Source organism: Triturus cristatus, chromosome 10, assembly GCF_964204655.1.
Source record: "Triturus cristatus chromosome 10, aTriCri1.1, whole genome shotgun sequence".
Classification (NCBI taxonomy): domain Eukaryota; kingdom Metazoa; phylum Chordata; class Amphibia; order Caudata; family Salamandridae; genus Triturus; species Triturus cristatus.
This window is the reverse complement of record NC_140593.1, coordinates 248118219-248140426: the sequence shown is the minus strand read 5'-3', so window position 1 is coordinate 248140426 and position 22208 is coordinate 248118219. Positions and strand designations below refer to the sequence as shown.

Below are 22208 nucleotides of genomic sequence, written 5' to 3'. Positions count from 1 at the left end.
AGAGCTGGCCATGCCCAAGAAACAATTGAGCAGCAACGATGGGAGGTGGTGGTGTGGGGATGGCACTGGTGAGATTAGGTGATGGCAGCAATGATGGGAGGAAATGAGGCTGCGCGAGCGAGGAGGCAACAGATGACCATAGCTGGCCAACCAAACAAAACAAATCGGCGATGTCCTCTGGGAGGGAACCAAGCACCCAAAGGTGGGACAGATGGACACTATTGACCAACCAGAGCAAAGGAATTTGAAAGGCAGGCCAACCAACCAACCAAAAGCGCCGAGCGTGTTGAAATATACTGAATACAGCATGCCTCGCAAAGCAGCACATGCGCTTTCCAGGCTCGACCTAAAAAAAAACTGAATAGGATGTCCCACACCATCACACATTCACATAATAAGAAGAGTGATCTAATGCTCATATTCTCAATACCTTTAGGTGCTCTTGGAGTTGGGCCTCATGCTGCCGGGTTAGGTTTTCATGTTGTTTCTGAAATTCTGCAATCAGCAACTGCTTCTGGATCTGCTGCTGCTGCTGGATTAGGAGGAGTTCCTGCTGAAGTTGTTTCTCCCGCAGTACAGGGTCCACCATAGGCATCATCATCCTGAGGTCTGTTCGTAAATCTAGTGGTGTTACAGGCTCCAATCCCATCGGAACCTCTGACTTTACTTCCACTGCAATAAAGTATAACATTACACATTAATTATACCTAATATGCACATATGAAAACAATAGTTAATGAAAATTAATGCCTGCATTGAAACCATAGCCCTCAGTGTGTCATAATAAGGAGAAAATACTTTTTTATGAAAATAGTTCAATAATTCAATAGTGAGATACATATCGTAGTTTGATTAATAGGTTGAAAGAAGTTTAGAATGGCAAGCTCAACAAATGGTGTTAGTTGGCCACAATGTTCAAAACATTACATGGTATGTAATTGGTGCTGCAGCTTGCAGAGGACCATCATTCTAGCAAAGAAGGCTGAACCCATGAATGAGGCCTTCTAAGCAACTAAAGTGGATGAGAGCTGCTGATGCTAATCAACATGGTCAAGAGAGTGACAAAGCAGTAAAGCAACGTGAAGGATGCAACAGTCTCCATCAAGGATGTATATACAATGAGAATTGGGATACTGCAATTGGAAACTATAAACAGTCAATGAAACTCACTCTACAATAGTAGCATGTGGGCAGAGTGTAAATGCGTGGAAATGGCTTAGCGAAGCAAAGAAAATCCAGGATAATGCTTGTGGCAGGCCTCAGAGATGACCCATTGTAATACTCTGTTGGAAGGGTTAGTAATTGGACTCTGAATCAGTGAAATGAGGTGAGCCTGGTCATAAAGTTACATTTTAAGTAGGAAGATTTAAGTCATATTGAAGTATGAGAAGTCAATAATGAAGGCCCTAAAAAGGGACAGGTCAACAGAACAGTGAGGAACACAGGCAAGGTGTAGGGAGTGGACAAGTTTAGAGAATGTAGGTTCTGGAGACGAAAGGAAGGGTAAGGGAAACAGACAAGGGGTACATAACATCACACGAGGAATACATCCTATGAACCCATGGCATTTCATTGAACCTGTTTGCATTTTACTTTCCTCACTTGGGAAAGTAAAATGCTACCCACCCAATGAGCTTGGACTTTTTGTATGTCCAGTGCCATTTAGATTTGCAACAAGAGTTTTGTTGTTGTTCTCTACCTCAAAGGGTAACACCGTCAATCTCTAGCACTTTTGAATACAGAAACAAATCCAGGGTGCACATTGTCTTGTGCAGCCTATGATATTCCACTGTTTTTAAAACCAAGGTGCAGAGAGCACAAAAGAACACTTTCTCTTCTTCTTTTCGAGACGATGGCAAATATAAACGTATTTCCTTGTCCTTGCTTTTCTGAGTAACATCAGTTTGGTAAAGGGGTGTGAAAATGGGCTCTTTCACAGCTCTACCTTTCTGGATAATAACAAACATTCCAGATGTTTTGTCACACTTAATTTGAATTTCTAAACGTACTTTTGAAAAAGGTTGATTGGTGCAAAAAGGGTGGACAAGGCCAATAATCATCCAATATTAGTGTGTGTATGGAAAAGATTTCTCCGCATGAAAATATGTGCGCCATATGTATAAAGCACTGTGTTAGAAATGGGATTCCTGGTTGGATGAGGTATGCACCCAGGCCTGGCAGGAACCACCACTGTAGTCAGGGTAGGCTCGATACACACTAAAAGATTACCTGTACTCACCCTCTGGTAGCTTGGCACAGAGCAGGCAGGCTTATCTAAAGAGGCAATTTATAAAGTATTTGAGGAACACACACACACACACACAATAACACAATGAATACACCACAAATCTGAGCAAAATGAGACCAAAATGACAAAATTCCAATCAGAGGAAGTCAAGATATGAATTTGTAAAGATTAAATGCAGTAAAGCGCTTTAAAGCAGCTAGCGCTAAAAAGGTTACTTTAGGCCATGCTGGACCAGAGCAAAGTCAAAAGTTTGGGCCGACTCTGATGGAGCGCCGGCCAGCTACATGACCCACGCAGGCCCCGGTGAATGAAGTACCATTCCTGGTCGCAAACAATGAGATGCGTTGATGTCGAGCCCCGCATGCGCAGGATGCGTCGATCTTCTCCACACAGTTAAGGTGATGTGTCAATTCCGGATTCTGCCACACAGTTGAGGAGATGCCACAATCTCACTAAGCGGCAGCAGCATGGATACACTGTCCGATGCATCGGTCTCTAGAGGCAAAGTGCTGGTTCCGAGGTGATTCCCTGATTTTACTCCTTCAACTGGGCCAATGTGCCAGTTTTGCTACACACAAACAGGAGATGCGCCAAAATCCATGTTGCAAGTATCTGGGCCACTTCCTGTGAGCCAGGCACAGGAGCAAAGGTTGAGACTTTGACATCCCTGAGTCTCAAGCAACAGGAGGCAAGCCAACAAGCCACTGGAGATCACTTGAAGGGAGGGCAGAGTCCAGCTCTCCTTCAGAAGAGTCAGAGAGCAGCAGGTAGCAGGACAACAAACAGAAAAGCAGGCCCTCCAGATCAGCAGTCCAGTTGAGTCCTTTAAGCAGCACAGCAGTTCTTCTGGAAGAGCTTCAGTTACAAGTCCAGCAGTGTTTGATTTGATGGGGTCAGAGGCTCAGTACTATATCCCAAAGTGCCTTTGATGTAGGGTAAAACTTCAAAGCAGCTTTCTAAAATGCACAAGTATCCTTTTCAACTCAGTCCTGTATGGCAGGCTATCTGTGGGAGGTAATGAGTTCTTTGTGTGAGGACTGGACACAGCCTGTTCAGGTGAAGTGCTAGTCCCTCATTTCCATCCTGCCCATGCAAGGCCATCAGAATGCAGATGTATGTAGATGGGTACTCAGACATACCTATCCTTCCGGTGTTGTGGCCGTCTAGAGGGAATGCACAAACTGTAGCTCTCAGCAAGCCCAGATGTATATCGGAGACTGGCTGCAAAGCACACAGAGTTATATCCCTGATTCTCAAGTAACACAAGGCAACCCAACAAGCCACTGGAGATCCTTTGGAGGGAAGGCAGAGTCCAGCTCTCCTCGCAAGAGAAATCCAGAGCATCCACCTCCCCCCACACACATTATCCCCTAAAGACATCATCTGCGGAGTTCCCAAGGCTCCTTCCTCAGCCCCACCCTCTTTAACACTTATATGGGCCCCCTGGTCATCCTAGTCAAATCCCACAACATGACCATCATCCTCTATATGGGTGACACCCAGCTCATCCTATCCTTCTCCTCTGACCTCACCAACACAAAAGCCAACTTCCACAGGAGCATGCAGAGCAAGTGCCTCAAACTTGATACAGATAAAACTGAGGTACTCATCTTCGGGATCTTTGCCTCCCCCTAGGACCACACTTGGTGGCCCACCGATCTAGGCCCTCTCCGAATCCACAGAACACAGAAAAAACATAGGCATCATTCTCAACAGCACTATGCCCCGCATGCTGAAGAAAATCTTGAAAAGGCTCCACACCCACACCTACAAGCCCTCTACAACAAGAGTCCAGCATGCCTCAACCAGAAAGTTAGCTTCCACCAGCTCAAGAGACCGTTCCGTTCCTTCCCCCTCCACCTTGCTCATTCCCTCCGTATCCTCAGATGGAGAAGGAGAGGCCGTTCTTTCTCCCACCCAAACGTGTGATAAGCCTCCCCCTGCAAACTGTGACAACTCTACTGGATTTCAGAAAGCGACAGAAGACCCGTCTTTTCAACAAGTAGCCCGGAGCAGCGAGGAAACCGCTCCCCACCCCAGCACCTAGAGACCCTCACAGGTGATAAGTCGCATTAGATAAATCCCATTTGATTGATTGGTTTGATTGTGCTATAAGCACAGAGAAATATCCACTTTCTAAAAGTGGCATTACTAAAACAGTAAGGTTAAATCCAACTTCACCAGGAAGGACGATTTCCCATTACCATCCCAACCATATCAAACATGAAATAGCTACTCTTCTCTGAGAATTACACCCTAAAAGTGTATTAAGGAATTCCCAATGCTAATCTATGAGAGGAGTAGGTCTTACAGAAGTGAAAAGTGAAATAGGCTGTTTGTCACTACCAGTACATGCAAAACATAAAAGTACATGTCCTAACGTTTACTTACATAACACCCTGCCCTTTGGGCTACCTAGGGCCTACCTTAGGAGTGACTTATATGAAATAAAAAGGGAGCTTAAGGCTTGGCAAATGGGTTTAAATGTCAAGTCGAAGTGGCAATAAACTTCACATACAGGCCCAGCAATGGCAGGCCTGAGACAGGTTTGATAGGCTACTTCTGTGGGTGGCACAATCAGTGCTGCAGGCCCACTACTGGTATTTGATTTGCAGGCCCTGGATATAGGGTACACCACTTTACAAGAGACTTACAAGTAAATCAAATATGCCAAACAGGTGTACACCAACTATACCATGTTTAGAGGAGAGAGCACATGCACTTTAGCACTGGTGAGAAGTGGAAAGTGCCCTGAGTCCTAAAGCCAACAAAAAGAAGGTAAGTAAAAGAAGAGGAGCAAGGCAACAAGTTTGGGGTGAACCTTCAGAGAAGGCCATTTTCCAACACACTGTAATAATTAAAATGTGCAAATATACATATCTACCACACTTACATCAGTGGATTACAGATACTCCGCAGGAGTAACTGCAGAGGATTTGAAGTATGCTTGGCAATTTATAACTTTCTTAGATTTGCAAGGCACATGCCTTTAGTAAATACCAGAAAAATAAAAAATGTGTACATACTGCAGGCACAATTCAAAGATGCATTAATTTGCTGATTTTTTGGTAAAATGATCGACAAATGAACTGCAGTTATTTGGTTGATTTATCTAGATCTTTCTATTACATTGAATAGCGACATCTTTTATTTGCAGTGCTTTGAAAAGAGGAATCTGCTTTTCAGTGATGACAATCTCCATTTAAAATCCAGTTTCCTCAGTGTCATCATGAGTGGTTCAAAGTGTTTGCATCAGGTATTGAGCTCTACAGCACCTCTTGCATTTATTGGGGCTTCCTATATGAGCTGCACCTTCCTGCATGATTACTGTTTTTCAGGGCACAGCATCAGCTGCTTCCCGATATCAAAATCAATTGGAGAGACAGGAGGATTTTAGGTCATAAAACTGAAACTATGTCCTACAGCTGGTACTACCCAACATGGTTCCTGGAGTGGTAAAAGGCTTTTGTCCTTTTACAGCTCGGCATGGATGGCACTGTGCTAGTCCTATACTTGAAAACTTTGCTGTGGAAATGGCAAAAGACTTTGTCCCTTTCTATCTCAGCGTCGATGGCACTGTGCTAATCCTATGCTTAAAGACTTTGATAGAAGAGCAGACACTTGAGGTGAGCAAATTTAGAGTGTCCACCTAAACTTGAGAACTACCCAGAGTCCTCTGCTTTTTTTGTGCATAATTTATGCATCACTCTATGCCTGAAAGGATATTGTTTTGAGATATATATATATATATATAGAATAAATCTCTTGTGTTGAACATTCTACCTTCTTTGCCTGAATGCGACTCCTAGAAGGAGTCTTTTGTATGTGTATATATATATATATATATATATATATATATATATATATATATATATATATATATATATATATATATATATATATATATATATATATATATATATATCCTGGTGCGGCCCAAATTGTGACGCTGGCGCTCTTAGTCCGGGGCGGTGCGTTTCTTTTACGGCAGAGCCATGCCGGTATTAATGAATTGAGTGTCGCCCGAGAGCGAAATAAAGACGCACTCTCTTGTATTCCAAAGTAAATTAGGCAGTTTTATTCATTCATCGCCATGTCCCAACGCGTTTCGGTCAGACTACTTTGACCTTGGTCACGGGATTATTCTAAAACAGAAAAAAGGGACTTCTTTTATTTCCATTATATAATGGTTACTTCCCATTAATAACATGGTGCATTATGGTTAATGTAGTATTTACAAGATTTCGTGTTTGTTAATTAATGCTGGTGCCTCTTTTGTCTTTTATTTATTTAATTGTATATATACATTTTAGCAAAATCCGTGCTATCATGTCCGTGATTTTTGTAAACTTAAATGTTCCATTTTGCTCCCTGGTGAGCTCATGATTGATTTGTTTCAATGTCTCATTTCGCTCCCTGGTGAGCTTAAGATTATTTATTCAATTCTAGTGTCATTTTGCGCTCCCTGGTGAGCTTTAATTAATTTGTTTATGGGAAGTAACCATCATATAATGGAAATAAAAGAAGTCCCCTTTTTGTGTTTTAGAATAATCCCGTGACCAAGGTCAAAGCAGTCTGACCGAAACACGTTGGGACATGGCGATGAATGAATAAAACTGCCTAAATTACTTTGGAATACAAGAGAGTGCATCTTTATTTCGCTCTCGGGATATATATATGGATATATTACCTACTGGCGGTCGCCAGTAGGTAGTTATAGTTAGGACCAGGTTTCCATAGGAAAACCGCAACATTCTATTTTGAATAACTTTGGCGCCGGACGACGAATCTTTGCGAAATTTTCAAAATAGGTGGGGCGCTACGCTCCGCTCCTACCCTGAAAGTCTCGGGGGGATTCGTCAAGCGGGGGCTGAGATAAAAGGGGGGTCCCAAAACGCGTTTTTCCCATGCATTTTTCCATAGGACCTTTAGACACAGCTACAGCCCGAACGGCTGAACAGAGTTCCTTGAAATTTGGCAGAGAGGTAGTCCTCAGGTCAAGGAAGTGCCTTTTGTAGGTCTGGTGTAAATCTGTTCAGTAGTTTCTGAGAAAATAGCCTTTAAATCAATATATATATCTGAGCCAGCTTACGGTGCGCTTACGGTGCGCTTACCGTACGCGTACGGTGACGTGCGCGAGCGCGTTTCTGATTGGCCGTTAGATCTTAGTAAAAATTCGAATCGGTCGAAACCAGGAAGCGGCGGCCGCCATTTTCTCTCTTGCACTCTGACAGGGGATTGAAAAACAAAGGGCAAAAACATGTAAAGGGGCTGTTTAGACAGCTCCCAAGCACCTAGCCATGTTGAGGGAGTCCCCAACGATCCCCCAAGGCAAAAAATGCAATTTTAATTTTTTCGAAAATTTCGCCGATTACGCTTACCGTACGCGTACGGTCAAAAATATTTAAAAAAATTAAAAAGTATCCACACTCTCCCTACCCCATGTGCAAATGGTGCCTGAAGGGCACCATTTGCGCATGGCATATTACCCCCAAGAAAAACTAATATATTATCTGTCACAGCGATGCTCATCATATGTCCTCCATGTGCGCATGGTGCGCGAAGCGCATCGTGCGTTCATGGCCCATCTAGCGTAACGTGGGCACGCGGTGCGCGAAGCGCACCGCGTGCTCACTGTGCGCTCACGGTGCGCGAAGCGCACCGTGCGCGCACGGAACGAACTGCGTTAAGTGGGCGCGCACGCCACGAATGGCGTAAAGTAACTTAGCATTTAAAAAAACGTACAAATTCACTGAAAAAACCATAGGTTTCACACACGTTATAGTTAGGAATTAGCATTTAAAAAACCTTGCAAATTCACTGAAAAAACCATAGGTTTCACACATGTTATAGTTAGCTGGACATTTTACTGATAAAAATCCAATGAAATTCCACGTTATAGTTAGTGCAGGCAACTATAACTCACGCAACCGCAATCCTCTGCTGATGACATATGTGTCTTTATGAAAAAAAAATATTTGTAATATATGTATAGCTAAAATTTAATGGAAGAAGACATGGGCAAATAAGTGTCTAAATACAGTATTAGCATCAGCAGAGGATTGCGGTTGCGTGAGTTATAGTTGCCTGCACTAACTATAACGTGGAATTTCATTGGTTTTTTATCAGTAAAATGTCCAGCTAACTATAACATGTGTGAAACCTATGGTTTTTTCAGTGAATATATATATATATATATATATATATATATATATATATATATATACATACACACACACACACACACACAAACGGAACCGCCCAGTTACCTCGCTCTCCTCAGTGCCGGTGCGCCAATTGCGTGGACGATGCCGCAAATTTTTTTTCTCGAAAAGAACCCGCCTCAGCAAAGAAGATGTTCAGCGCACTCCAGCTGGATCACATAAGTATTTATTCTGTTTCAAAAGAAAGCTAACACACGCGTTCTGGCACCCTGTCCTTCGTCAGTGTTAGTTTGTTTACATCATCATCGCCTTTAAATAACAGGCTTAACCATTCGTCCTCAGGGTCATCCAGCAACATAAACAGGGGACTCTCCAAAATGACATAAACACCAGTATTACTAGCGCGGCCATTTTGACCTAGTTGATGTATCTCGTTCTGTTATGCAAATACATTATACAATGACATTTATATTTCAAAATTCATTCTATTGAAACACAAAATCCTAAAGCAAACGAAAAATGATTAATTCAGAGATATGCTTCTTTTCAGATTTTGGTTTGGCATCATTTGTCGATTAAATCCACCGTAATGTTGATATCCAATTTTCTATATATATCACAATTAATAATAATGAAGGAGTCATGGAGAAAAATACTCTCAGAGAGCGAAACCCCCAGACAGAAACACCGCAAAACCAGGAGAGGGGGCAAGAATCGGAAAAGGAGGTGGAACACCCCGGATGACAAGGAGCAAACGGGGAGTCAGCAACAAAAAATAAACAAACTGGCAGTGATCAATTTATCCAAGAGAACGTTAATAAACGATGAAATGAAAGTCCTGGAGATGGGCTTAACATTCTGTCCGACATCGGAATGGGACTACGTACAGATACGAATTGATCTCTATCGCTTTGTGCGCAAGTTAAAATTGAAAAAGACCTTCACCTTACGTCCAGCTGCACCTAAATCTGTAACCTCACATGCGGTTACGGACGAAATCACAGGACATGACTTTGAAATATTGAAAACACTTCATGAACTACGTATTGGTGTTGCATCGAATTTGCTTGAGGAGGTAGAATTTGATGATAATCATTGTCTGGGCAATGATCAAAGCAGTGGTAGAAGCAAGTTTAAGATGAAATCTAAGTTGATCCCCAAGATGCCGTTTGATGCTATTGACTGTTTTCATGAAACCATGATCAAAGATTTGAGCAAACTGAGGATGAAAAACCATCAGCAAGATAAACACTTCTTTAATCTCTCTAAAACTCAGTGGCTAGCAGTCAAGGCCCTCAAAGAGGATACCAACATCATCATTAAACAGTCTGATAAAGGTGGTAATGTGGTGGTAATGGCCAAGGAGGAAGCATTGCGACTACTTGGCGATAAGACAAGCTACACAAAAATCAACAGAAATAAATACAATACCAGTGTGTTATTGTTTTTTAACTTGCTTGATAAATGGAGAACAAGTGGTGTCTTAGAGGATGATGAATTTCATTTTATATAAGTAGATTGCCCTGTGTTGCCTACTTTCTATCATCTACCTAAGGTCCATAAGGACGCCAAGAAACCACCAGGGCGCCCAATTGTCTCGAGCAAAGAAAGCCTGCTGGAGAAAGCCTCCATTTATGTGGACCACTTTTTGTTTCCATTGGTGAGAGATTTCAGCTCTTATATTCAAGATACCACCGATTTCATCAAGCGTATTCAGGAGATACAGTGGGAACCTGACTTTCTCCTTATCACCATGGACATAACCAGCCTATACACCGGTATAGCACATAATAATGGACTAGAAGCACTCCAATATTTCCTCAAAACTAGGCCTCTTAAATTTCAGATGCATAACAAAATGTTACTTGAATTTGCCGATTTCTGCCTGAATAATAACATTTTTTTATTTGGTGGCCAATTGTATTTACAAACCCAAGGTACCGCGATGGGCACGTGCTTCGCCCCCAGCTACGCGAACTTGTTTGTGGGCTGGTGGGAGAAGCACGTGGCCTGGGCGGATGACAATGAAAGGTGGGTCGAAGAAAATCGCCCTATGGGTGCGATATATTGATGACCTTTTTATTGTCTGGAAAGGCACACCAGAGGAGGCAGCAGAATACATTGATATCTTGAATGATAACATGCTAAATTTGAGGTTCACTAGCTATATGAGCAAGACCATGGTGCAGTTTTTAGATCTTTCAGTTTTTGTGGCAGATAATAAGATTTGTACGAAGCTTTATCGTAAGCCAACTGCTGGGAATACAGTTCTCCATTAGAGGAGCCAGCACCCTCGTACACTGATTCACAGTATCCCATATGGGGAGTTGTTGCGACTCAAAAGGAATTGCACACTCCCCTCGGATTATGTTCAGGCAGCAAGTGAGTCTTTGGGCAGATTCAGGCAGAGGGGCTACAAAAGTGGTCTCTTACATGAAACAGCTCTGAAAGTGCAGGCTATCGAAAGGCAATCACTTTTGGGATCTAAAGAATTAATGCAGACCCGAGAGGGTGAGAACACAGAAAATCCACAACTTATTTTGCGGTTTTCTACAGAATCAGGTGCTATCAGGAAGTTAGTAGAAAAGAACTGGGAAGTGCTGCAGATAGACAATATCATTGGTAAGGCTTTACCGAGTAGACCTGAGATCACATATCGAAAAAGTAAATCTTTGAAAGATCTCTTAGTGCAGAGTCACTTTTCAGAAGGTATTTCCAAAATCACTTTAGCTGGTTTCTATCCATGTGCTGCCTGTAAGGCATGTAAGAACAGCAAAAAGGTAAAAGAATATGCTGTTCCGGGCAGAAAGGGTACACACAGCATCAGCAAATTGATGAATTGCAACACCAGTTTTGTGGTTTATTGCTTGGTATGCCCGTGTGGTCTCTGTTATATTGGAAGTACAATCCATCCAGCGAAGAAACGGATACTGGAGCACACACGGGCAATTGCCAATCATGATACAGCCTATCCAGTGACAAGGCATTTCGCTGAAATGCATGAATCTCGCAGTGATAGACTAAGCTTTTTCTGCTTAGATCATGTACCAGTGACAGAAAGAGGAGGAGATAGGGTTAAAGAGTTGCGACAACTTGAGGCAAGATTCATCATCGAGCTTCAAACACGCACTCCTGGGGGATTGAACATGGAGGAGGAATTGTGGTCTTTTATTGGTTAAACTGCCCAATATGATTGTTAGATCTCCGAAGATTATCTTAGATAGGTTTAAGAGCAATTCCATATTCCCCAGAACCTATTTTCTATCTACTGCTTCCTGTTCTCTATTTTCTATTTCTCTGTTCTATACTCTCCGTTTCACAGTTTTTCATTGGAAATTATAGTTTGGTGAACCGTCTATATATAAGATACTGAATTTTGCTGAAACATGGTTGATTCATAGTTCAAGTGATTATTGATAGCCCATTTGAGGGCTTAATTTTGAAGTAATTTAATTTTTAATATTGCTTAATGAATCAATTCAAGGGATTATTAATTGTGATATATATAGAAAATTGGATATCAACATTATGGTGGATTTAATCAACAAATGATGCCAAACCAAAATCTGAAAAGAAGCATATCACTGATTAATCTCAGTTTTCGTTTGCTTAAGGATTTTGTGTTTCAATAGAATGAATTTTGAAATATAAATGTCATTGTATAATGTATTTGCATAACAGAACGAGATACATGAACTATGTCAAAATGGCCGCGCTAGTAATACTGGTGTTTATGTCATTTTGGAGAGTCCCCTGTTTATGTTGCTGGATGACCCTGAGGACGAATGGTTAAGCCTGTTATTTATAGGCGGTGAGGATGTAAACAAACTAACACTGACGAAGGCCAGGGTGCCGGAACGCATGTGTTAGCTTTCTTTTGAAACAGAATAAAATACTTATGTGATCCAGCTGGAGTGCCCTGAGGCGGGTTCTTTTCGAAAAAATAAATAATATTATATATATATATATATATATCCAAACAAAACTCCTCCAAGCAGAAGAAGCAGAGGCCACACAGGGGAATCCTTCAGAAGCTCTTTATTGGACCATCAGGGCATAATGCATTTCGGCGTGGGGTGTGCCTTCATCAGACGCCCTTCTCATTGGTAGATCACCGACACCCTCCTTTTGAACTACTGCGATCCTCCCCCTGGGTGGGGAAGTCAGCTGGCTCCTCCTAACAGATTGCTCACAGCTGCAGTCCGATGTCTGAAGACTGCAGCCCCCAGAATGCATCTTGGTGGTAAGTACCAGTGGCGGAGTCCGTGCTCAATGAGCGCTGAAATATCGGGCAAAAGGGAGGTTTTTAAAATGTTAAAGGTGAGTCCAGGGTCCAACGGCTTCCTCGGGTCCCCATAACGCTCCAACCTCACCATCCAAATGTCAACAGGGCAGGGGCGATGGTAACAATGTGCCAAAGTCCTTCGTGCAGTCACGAACTGCAAGGCAGCCGCCCTGGTGTAGTTTGGCTTTAGAGGCGGGCCTGAACCAATCCGATACCTCGGAAAAGAAAAAACAGCTACAGGAGCAGGTCCAGTGATGTTCAGGCCAACTTGCAGAGCGGGGCCTCTGTATCGCGTCTCTGGCTGACGCGCAAAATATCCAAACAAAACTCCTCCAAGCAGAAGAAGCAGAGGCCACACAGGGGAATCCTTCAGAAGCTCTTTATTGGACCATCAGGGCATAATGCATTTCGGCGTGGGGTGTGCCTTCATCAGACGCCCTTCTCATTGGTAGATCACCGACACCCTCCTTTTGAACTACTGCGATCCTCCCCCTGGGTGGGGAAGTCAGCTGGCTCCTCCTAACAGATTGCTCACAGCTGCAGTCCGATGTCTGAAGACTGCAGCCCCCAGAATGCATCTTGGTGGTAAGTACCAGTGGCGGAGTCCGTGCTCAATGAGCGCTGAAATATCGGGCAAAAGGGAGGTTTTTAAAATGTTAAAGGTGAGTCCAGGGTCCAACGGCTTCCTCGGGTCCCCATACTATTATTGCGTATTTTGCACTATTGCAGCTTTGCACCATGAATGTATATTTTGCACATCAATGCTATTACAAACTGCACTGTAACTTGCGTATTTGCACAATTAGCATTTGCACTTTAAAACAAGTTTGTTTATGTCATTTTGTACATCTTTATAAATTTAGGGTGGCAAGAGAAAGATATAACTCACAGCCCATATCAAAGATTCTTGTTTCAAAATTTACGGCGTAATAATTACAAGTATATTTGTATATTTAGTATAAATACTACTTACCATGTATTTTTTCTATGTCTTTTATCACAAGCATCACATGATTATAGAGTGCTAAGTATATAAGGGAAACAATAATGGCGGTTACCTTATGTGATCAAGGCCACCTTGTGGCCGAAACGCGTAATGGCGTGCTGTGTGGGTGCTGACGTTCATTAAAATCCTTTGAAGCACGATTTGGCGTCCGTGTGCTTTCTTCTTCGCCCGCCTGGAAGTGGGAGATCGCGTTTGGTGTTATATATATATATATATATATATTCACTTAAAAAACCATAGGTTTCACACAGGTTATAGTTAGGTGGATATTTCACTCGTAAAAAACCAATGAAATTCCCCCGTTGTAGTTAGTTCAGATAACTATAACTCGCGCGCCCGCAATCCACTGCTGATGACGTCGCATATTACATCACTCATGACATGGTCAGTGGCATCACTCATGACATCACTGATGACATCATCCTTGTGATAGAGTGGCGGTCGCGCGAGTTATAGTTATCTGAACTAACTATAACGGGGGAATTTCATTGGTTTTTTACGAGTGAAATATCCACCTAACTATAACCTGAGTGAAACCTATGGTTTTTTAAGTGAATTTGTACGTTTTTTTAAATGATAAGTTATGTATTTATTAATTTATTTATTTTTCAAGGTTTTTCACCGTGCGCGCACAGTGCGCGCGCTCTGGGCGCACGGTGCGCTGCGCGACCGCCAGTAGATAATATATATATATATATACACACTTTCACCTCCATGGGGTTTCAGCACAAAATTCCTAGAATCAATACTCTGAAACTCTTTAATGGGGGGGGGAAAAATTATGCAACACCTATGTTATCCTGTACTGTATAAGCATTGGCCAGGCAACTTTACAACGTGGACACCATAGATTAAAATAATATTAATAATAGTGGTTCTAGCTTTTTAAATTATGATAAAAGCATTTTAGGGAAATGGAGATCTTTATGAAAACTGACTCTATCGATAGGAAAACGTAAGTATTTTAATATATACAGAAGGAAGTTTAATTATTCTGCCAAAATCCTAGTTCAAAAATGTTCTCTTGAAAAGCGGAGAAATCCCCCTCCCTTCACCACACAACGACAGAAGAAGACGGCCCTGCGCACGAAGCAGCCTCGAAAGCGGGCCCTACAGCCAATGTATTCAGCAGCAGCAGCAGTCCGCATTCCACTTGTCTAGACTAAATATAGCAGCGTTTACACAAGAAATCAATAGCGCTTGCCGAGAGCAGAGCAAAGGCATAAATATTTCATCAAACCTGAGCGTGGGCGAGAGATGGCAATCAGCGGGCAGACAGCTCCTTGCAGGATGACTCTCGGCCCCGGCCCATGAGTCACCCGTGTGTGGACAATGGCGCGTCCCCGCCAGGCCGCGCGCACCGCTCTATTTATAGGAATAATTACACTGTGGGCGACTAGGGCCCCTTATTTTTGAAACTGCCGGCGGATTTTCTCACCTCACCTATGACAAGGATAATAAGCCTCACCACGAAAACTAATAGCAGCTGAAGAGCAGTGGCGGGGTGGCTGCAGGAAGGACCGGGGCTCAGCGACAGGAGCGCGTGGGAAGAGACAGGTGCTCTTTGGGATCAATGAAACAACCGGTTATTGTGTCCTGCTGAGGGACCATGCAGAGGGCCCCCCATTGCCAAAGGTACATCTAGGGCAGGGGCGTGGAGTTGTCAAGCCCTAGGTAAAGTGACACTTTACCTACCTCTGGCAAGGTGCCTATTTATTGTCTCTTTGATGAGTAATCAGGCACCTGCATTGTCAGCATCCCCATAGGCACTCTGGTAGGAATGCCTTGCCTCGGCACCTCTCCTGGCTCTACCAGCAACAAACCACATGCTACTATAGACTCTACACCCCTCACATGCCATGTCATGCGAACGGCACGGTGCGTCCATCACTGACCATCTGCCTCTAGGAGCGTTGTGCACACATAGACTTGCAGTTGTGATCCCGCCAGTACAGATGCTCCGCCGTGAGACTTGTTCCCAATCACAATAATCAATTCTTTCCTTGCAACAACCACCCAGTAGACCTTTGATTGTGTGTGCAGCTTTCTAAACTGTGGGTCTAGTGAACAGGAGCAATGCGACTATTGGAGAATTCCATAAAGTGCTACATCTTTCTTTTCATTTGCTTCAGAGCATTGAAAGTTTTGGAAAAAAGTCAGCTTTGCCTGAAATTCTTCCGTTCTGCCACCTTAGTGTGAGAAACCTTCAAGAACTCTATTTCAGCGGCCGGCATGAGTGTGTGCAGTTTGCTGTGGCTCTCAAGGTTGAAAACAGACACAGTTGTTCCATAAAGGGTGGGTTGTCGCCGACTGACCACCTTTAATTCACCTTTTTACAATGACTCTGACAAACAAAGGGCTAGTAGAACGGTCACTCAAAAACGGTTTATTATGCGCCTTCTGAGCGGTTACTTACAGTCAATCAATCAATCAGTATTTGTAAAGAGCATTAATCCCCACAGGGTTATACAGGCGCTGTGTGGGGTAGGAGCTATTCGAACATTCAGGTCTGGACAGTGGATAGTAAATATGTAAAGCATGAAGACACCACAGTTCTCCAACCTTTATTTCAGTCTCTACCTCTACGCAATCAATCATTTTTACTTCATGGGTCCAAATATGTTCTACAACGTCTAGTATATGGATTCACCATCTACAAAAATGACATTATTTTGGAGGCAGCCTCTTGACAATTGACAGAATGTGCTGCTAATTCCAATACCGTTAAAAGAACGTCCGTGTGCCGGCACGCAATGGGCTGCAGAGGCAGGGCATGATGCTTGGAAGATACCCTGCAAAACAGAGGGGACATATTATTTTGAAGTTGTCCTGAGACAGCAATACGGAGGATGATTGAACTTTAAACCCTCAAGATCAATCTTAGCAAAAGTGTAGTATCGCTTGCAACACCTAATTCCCAGAGGAAGCAAGGCAGAGGGGCCGCAGAGAATTGATGGAGCATGGAATCCAGAGAAGTGAAAATGAACAAAGCCAAACCAAGAAGAAAGGAGATGTATGCATTCTAATACCAGAGTGTCCTGTTTGACAGAGACACGGGAAGATCACAAGGACTGCACTCAGCCAATGAGAGTCAGTGAATGACTGAGCAAAGAACATTTAGTGAGAAGAGGAGTTACATCTATGTATCAACCCCTCATACAGCGTCACCCATTTGATTTTTCATGTAGCTTTACTGCCCACAATGATTGATGGAGGGTGAAGGTGCAGTTTGAGGTACGTATGTGAGTCCGGCCATGCCTGGGCTCATTTCTGTCAGTTCCCAGCCTACTCCAGCATAAACAGGAAAACCACATGAGGACTATTTCTGAGATTCTCACTCAATTTCCTGTGGTACTGTTTGCAAAATATATCGACACAAGCATATTAAGATATAACCTTTATCTTTTTAACAAACACAGTGGAATGTTAGAGTTAGGTTAACTCATTATAATACATGGGAGTCTGTAATCCCTGTATAAATGCTAGCCTTTTATTTCTTTATTGTCAGCAACTTGTGATGTGCCCAGTCGCCGATTATAAAGAAAAGACGTCAGAACTCAACTATGATAAGTTATTACAGTCGAGTTCTGACATTACAGTGCCTGCTGCCATAGCCAGCAGCACAGGTGGAGCAGCTGTTTAAAGCAACAAAATGTGAACATCGTTTATTTTTTTGCACTCCTTAGATAACTATATAAAAGTTAGAATCATTGTGCATGTTTCTATACATTCGAAGCTGCAGCTGCCTTTAAAAAAAAAGTGTTGAACTGTTTCTAATATCTTCTTGCAACACATATATGACAGGTTTTTGTTGTGTTTAAATGTACTCTACAGGTTCTATTATTATTCTTCATGTTTGTAAGCATGCTCGCTCTTTCATATGAAAGAACTACACATTAAGGTTTTAAGTTATTTGTGGGAAAGATGATGGCGTGATAATGTATTATATGGGATAAAGTACCCCCTGCAGTACATAAGGATATTGAAATCACCTTGGAGCTCCATAACCTTATAAAGGAACTAGGCCAAATGCCTTGTCCCTCTATTTAATTATGGAACTCCTCGGTGACTTGCAATATCCTTCTAATGTTCAGCAGGGGGTACCTTATCTGTTATATAATCTAATCATCCCTATCTTACTCCCCTCTCCATCATATTGGTGGACCAACTACCCCTTAAGCTGTTGATTGTGTGTACAGCTTTCTAAATGGTGGGTCTTGGAAGCAGCAGCAATATGCATGCCGGGCTTCCATAGTTTTTGGTAAGTCTATTCATAGTATGACTTTGTTTGTGATCTTAGTGATGGTAGAGTAGTGAGGGTCCTCAGAGTAACATTTTTAATGTGGGTATGTAGTATGAAGAAAGGCAGGCCAGCAAGAATATTAAGACACAATGAAGTGTTAGATAGAGCTCAGTGGTTCAGTCCATTGTGGCTATCTATAGCATCAAGGTCTCCCATAATTTACTGAAATATGTTATTGTGCCAGCTCTTAGAATTTCTGCTCCAACCAGTGCTTTAAATGGGCCGGTACTCTCCGGTACTGAGTACCGGCACTTTTTTATTTTGAGAGGGAGAGTACCGGCACTTCTCAAGAGTGACGTAATACTTTTATTTGGAGAGTACCGGCACTTCTCAGAAACAAGCAGGTACTCTGGTACAAAGTACCTGCACTTCTATTTTTCCATTTCAAGCACTGGCTCCAACAGGTAATAAGACGGACTTAAATGATTTTATGTAGCATAATGGTAGTGAAGCCGACAAATGGGTCTGAGAAATGGAGCAGGTTTCCAAAGACTTTTGTTTTGAAACATATGCATTTTAAAATAGTACCGCTGCTTCAGATGGGCTGGGCTGCAAGAAGGGAGGGGAAGCTGAAGTGTATCATTTAATGTTGTGCCGGGAAGGCTCTTGTACCATTAAGAAAGTGAAACGATTGGGTCTGACCTCTTGGATGATGCAGCCCAGTATTAAGCACTTCATCACCTCGTCAGGGGTAGTAAACGCTATATAAATGCAATTACAATTAGAATTATTTATACAATGTATAATATAAAACATTGCTTGTTTTTTGCAATATCATTAAAATATTGTTCTTCATACTGATTGTCCAAACTATGCCTGTAAGCATTTCCTCTGTTTTTACTGGCAGTTGGGCTTGCTCTAGAGACTGCATTCTCTATGATAAACAAGGACTTGCCCTGCAATATTTTATCGGCAACTGGACTTATTTTCATGTCTATCCAAAAAGGGCCAATAGATATTTCAACTCTCAACATGGCCACTGTGTTACACGTCGTTGAATACATTTAGTGGATTGTTGTTAAGCCTACCCGATACGTCTGTCCCCAAGATCTCAGGATGTCTACTTGTTATGCAACCCCTAAAGGATACCAGGGCAGCATGGAAGCTTTGGATTGAGGCAGTGTCTCACTAGATGGTGTGATTGAATAACTTGCAGCGCACCTTCCTAATGCCAGTTAATATATGTGTATGTATATTATGGCAGTGAAGGGTCTTTAATTGGCTATTTATGTGCAACAGCCATTGGGCAACTGAAGTAGACTATATTAGTGGCTGTGAAAGGGCAAGGCTGGTCCTCTGCGTATAACCCTCCAACCACGTGATAAAATTGTTGACAAACACCAGAAGTTAACATGGATGTGAATGGTGACCGATCCCATAGAAGAAAAAAAATAACCTTTTATTATAATTATACGGAGGTAAATCTCAAACATGATTTCCTTGATATTATAATCAACTACAACTGCTCTGAAATACTTATTGGCTGATGTAGCACGGGCGAAAGATCTGTCAGATGGTTTTTCTGATACACTAGGCAGCAATCTCTGTTAATTACAAATACCCTTGCTCTCTTAATGTGGTTTTGAATAATAAAAAGGAAATCTAAGCTACAAGACCCAGCTTGCAGAAAGATCTCAGCCCAGAGGTTTTTTTCCTCACCACTGCATGTAAATTCCTTGAATCAGTCTAGCCAGCAGTGCTCGTAACGATAAAAGAGAAGAGAGGCCTGAGGTGAGAAAGGCTTTCTATTCAAAGTCAGAGTGGCCACGACTATGTGGGCATCTTCTGAGGTGTGCCTGGTGCACCTGTATCAAAGAGGAAAGATAAAGTTGCCTTTGTAGGCGGTGATGTCAGGCGGTGCTTTTGGATATGGTATGGTGGGAGGAAGCATGAATGATAACCCACTATTGCTGTGATATTGACAATGCACTGCCCTTCCTATTGTCTATCTGATTTTTGAAGATTGGTCAGTCAGAGGGCTTGTGTTACATGGTTTTGTTTGGTTTTTATCTGTGATAGCAGCAGAGGAACCATATATGAATGTGACCCGATGACAGCGGTTTCCTGAAGCATGTCCAATGGAAAAGGCAAGTCATACCATTAAACATAACTGGGTCGGTTGTCTATAAACACCACAAATGTTGTTGCACCTTTCAAGCTATCATCTAGACAATCTGTAGGACTGGCTTCATGAAGAACAAGTTGCTGGTTGAGCAGAGGTGTAGGTGGGGATTGGGTGGAGGGGGGATCAGGGTGTTCACAAGTGCAGAAGAGTGTGAAAAGACACAACTAGTACTGGACTCAGGATCCACCACCCAGTGATGCAAAGGACAGCGATAAGGCTGCGCACATTAATATTTTATGAAAAAATAAATACTACAATTGGAGTGTGTTTTTGTTCCCTCACAATTGCATGTTTTACTTTTCCTTAGGAGATATTGACACTAGCTAGGGGGTACTACCCCATGTAAACGCAGATACAACCTAACCTGCTGTGTGCTGGTTGGGGCACTCGTCACGTCAGCAAGAACTACACATTCCAAGAAAGCGCATGATAGCAGCGCGTGAAACAACAGCCACAAATCCTACAGGTTCTGCTGCTCTGTCCCCAGGAAATAAAGCAAAGAGGGTGGATATTAGACAGGATTCCATCTCCAGTCACTGAAAATAGATTGCACATATGCTTCACCGTTTCCTCAGAGAGCTGCTATTTATAGCTGAGCTTTCAGGGACTCGAACTATTTGCATAATCTTCCTGTGTTTGACATATTTTTGAAACGAAGGCATTTCCGCACACATTTTCGTTTAAACCTTTCTTGCTCTCAGTCAGTAATGGCTTCATGCAGCTTTCACAGCAGAATTCTCGGTGTAGAATAATTCCACGTGTCCACCTTTTCTCCAGTAATTACCTCTCGCTAAAGACATTGGCAACATTAGTAAACACAAAAATGCAGAATGTGACTGCAGTACAATGTATCATATTTAATGTGACCAATGGGGAATGCGTGCATGCGTGATTAGCATGACATCTTTGATGTAGGTATAGCGGTCTTGGATGATTCATCAGCACAATTTCAGAAAATGTTTCAGTAATAAATTAATCTTGACAACCACACTACACTATAATTTCGATATATATGAAAGTGAAGCAAACACGCACACCCCCTACAGCCCCCCCCCCTTGCACAGTCAGCCACACAGGGGTGGAGCACTATGACCAAAGTATTTATTAGTCCGATTAATCCAGAATCTTCAATCCAACAAGATGGGAAAGCACTCTCTCAGGGCAGAATGTGATTTGAAAAACAAGTTTATTATGCACAAACCCCCTGATGCGTTTCGGCCTGATAAGATATATATATATATATATATATATATATTCACTTAAAAAACCAAAGGTCACAGGGACATTATTGTTAGGTTCTGAATTTACTCACACAAAACCATAGAAATTCAGCAGTTATAGTTCTGGTTAACTGAAGTAATTATAACCCATGCCATTAGGTAACTAGAACTCGTGTCCCTGCCATGTATAGTTTTCTCCTCAATACTTGAATCTCTGAATTAATCTGAATCAAACCCTTTTGTCCGGTCATGTGGGGTACCCTAGGGGTCATCTTTAAGTTCAACACTGTTCAATATATACGTGACACCCCTAGCAGTGTTGATGAAATCATTCGGCTTCTCTTTAACATCCTACACTGATGACACTCAAATAGTTGTGTCCTACTCTAACCCTTCCAGCAACACCTGCCAGAACGTTCGGGACTGCATGTTAGCCATCTGTGACTGGATAGACTGTAAGTGTCTCAAATTGAAATGCAGCAAGACAGAGGTCCTTCTCTTTGGGAGGGACATTTCCTTTTGGCCACCATCCTGCTGGCCTTCAGACTTGGGTACGGACTTGGGTACATTACCACCTCCAGGGAGTAAGGTTGAGAATCTTGGTATCCTAATGGATAACAAACTTGCATTCAGTGATCAAGTGAATGCAGCCCTCTCAACCGCCTTTTATACGCTCAAGATAATTAAGAACATCTTGCCATACATCCCCTCAATGCTTCAAACAACTGTGGTGATGCACTAGTTTTAGCCAAACTTGATTACTGCAACGTATTACACTTCAATCTGCGTTTGCAGATGGCAAACAGGCTCCAGGTCCTCCAAAATGCATCAGCAAGGCAGCTGCTGGGAATTCCTAA

General features: G+C 42.5%; 1 protein-coding gene across 15 annotated transcripts in view; it reads right to left on the bottom strand.

Annotated features, from left to right (window-relative positions):
• Nucleotides 1-22208, bottom strand: part of HDAC9 (histone deacetylase 9) — a 779881-nt gene that overhangs the window by 175964 nt on the left and 581709 nt on the right. For 14 of the 15 annotated variants that reach the window (XM_085630924.1, XM_085630925.1, XM_085630929.1 and 11 more), the window contains one exon: nt 431-672. In XM_085630924.1, coding sequence (XP_085487050.1) covers nt 431-672 — 242 coding nt within the window. Of the gene's footprint in view, nt 1-430; nt 673-14943; nt 15021-22208 lie in introns of those variants that run through there. The other variant, XM_085630926.1, reaches the window with a different exon arrangement.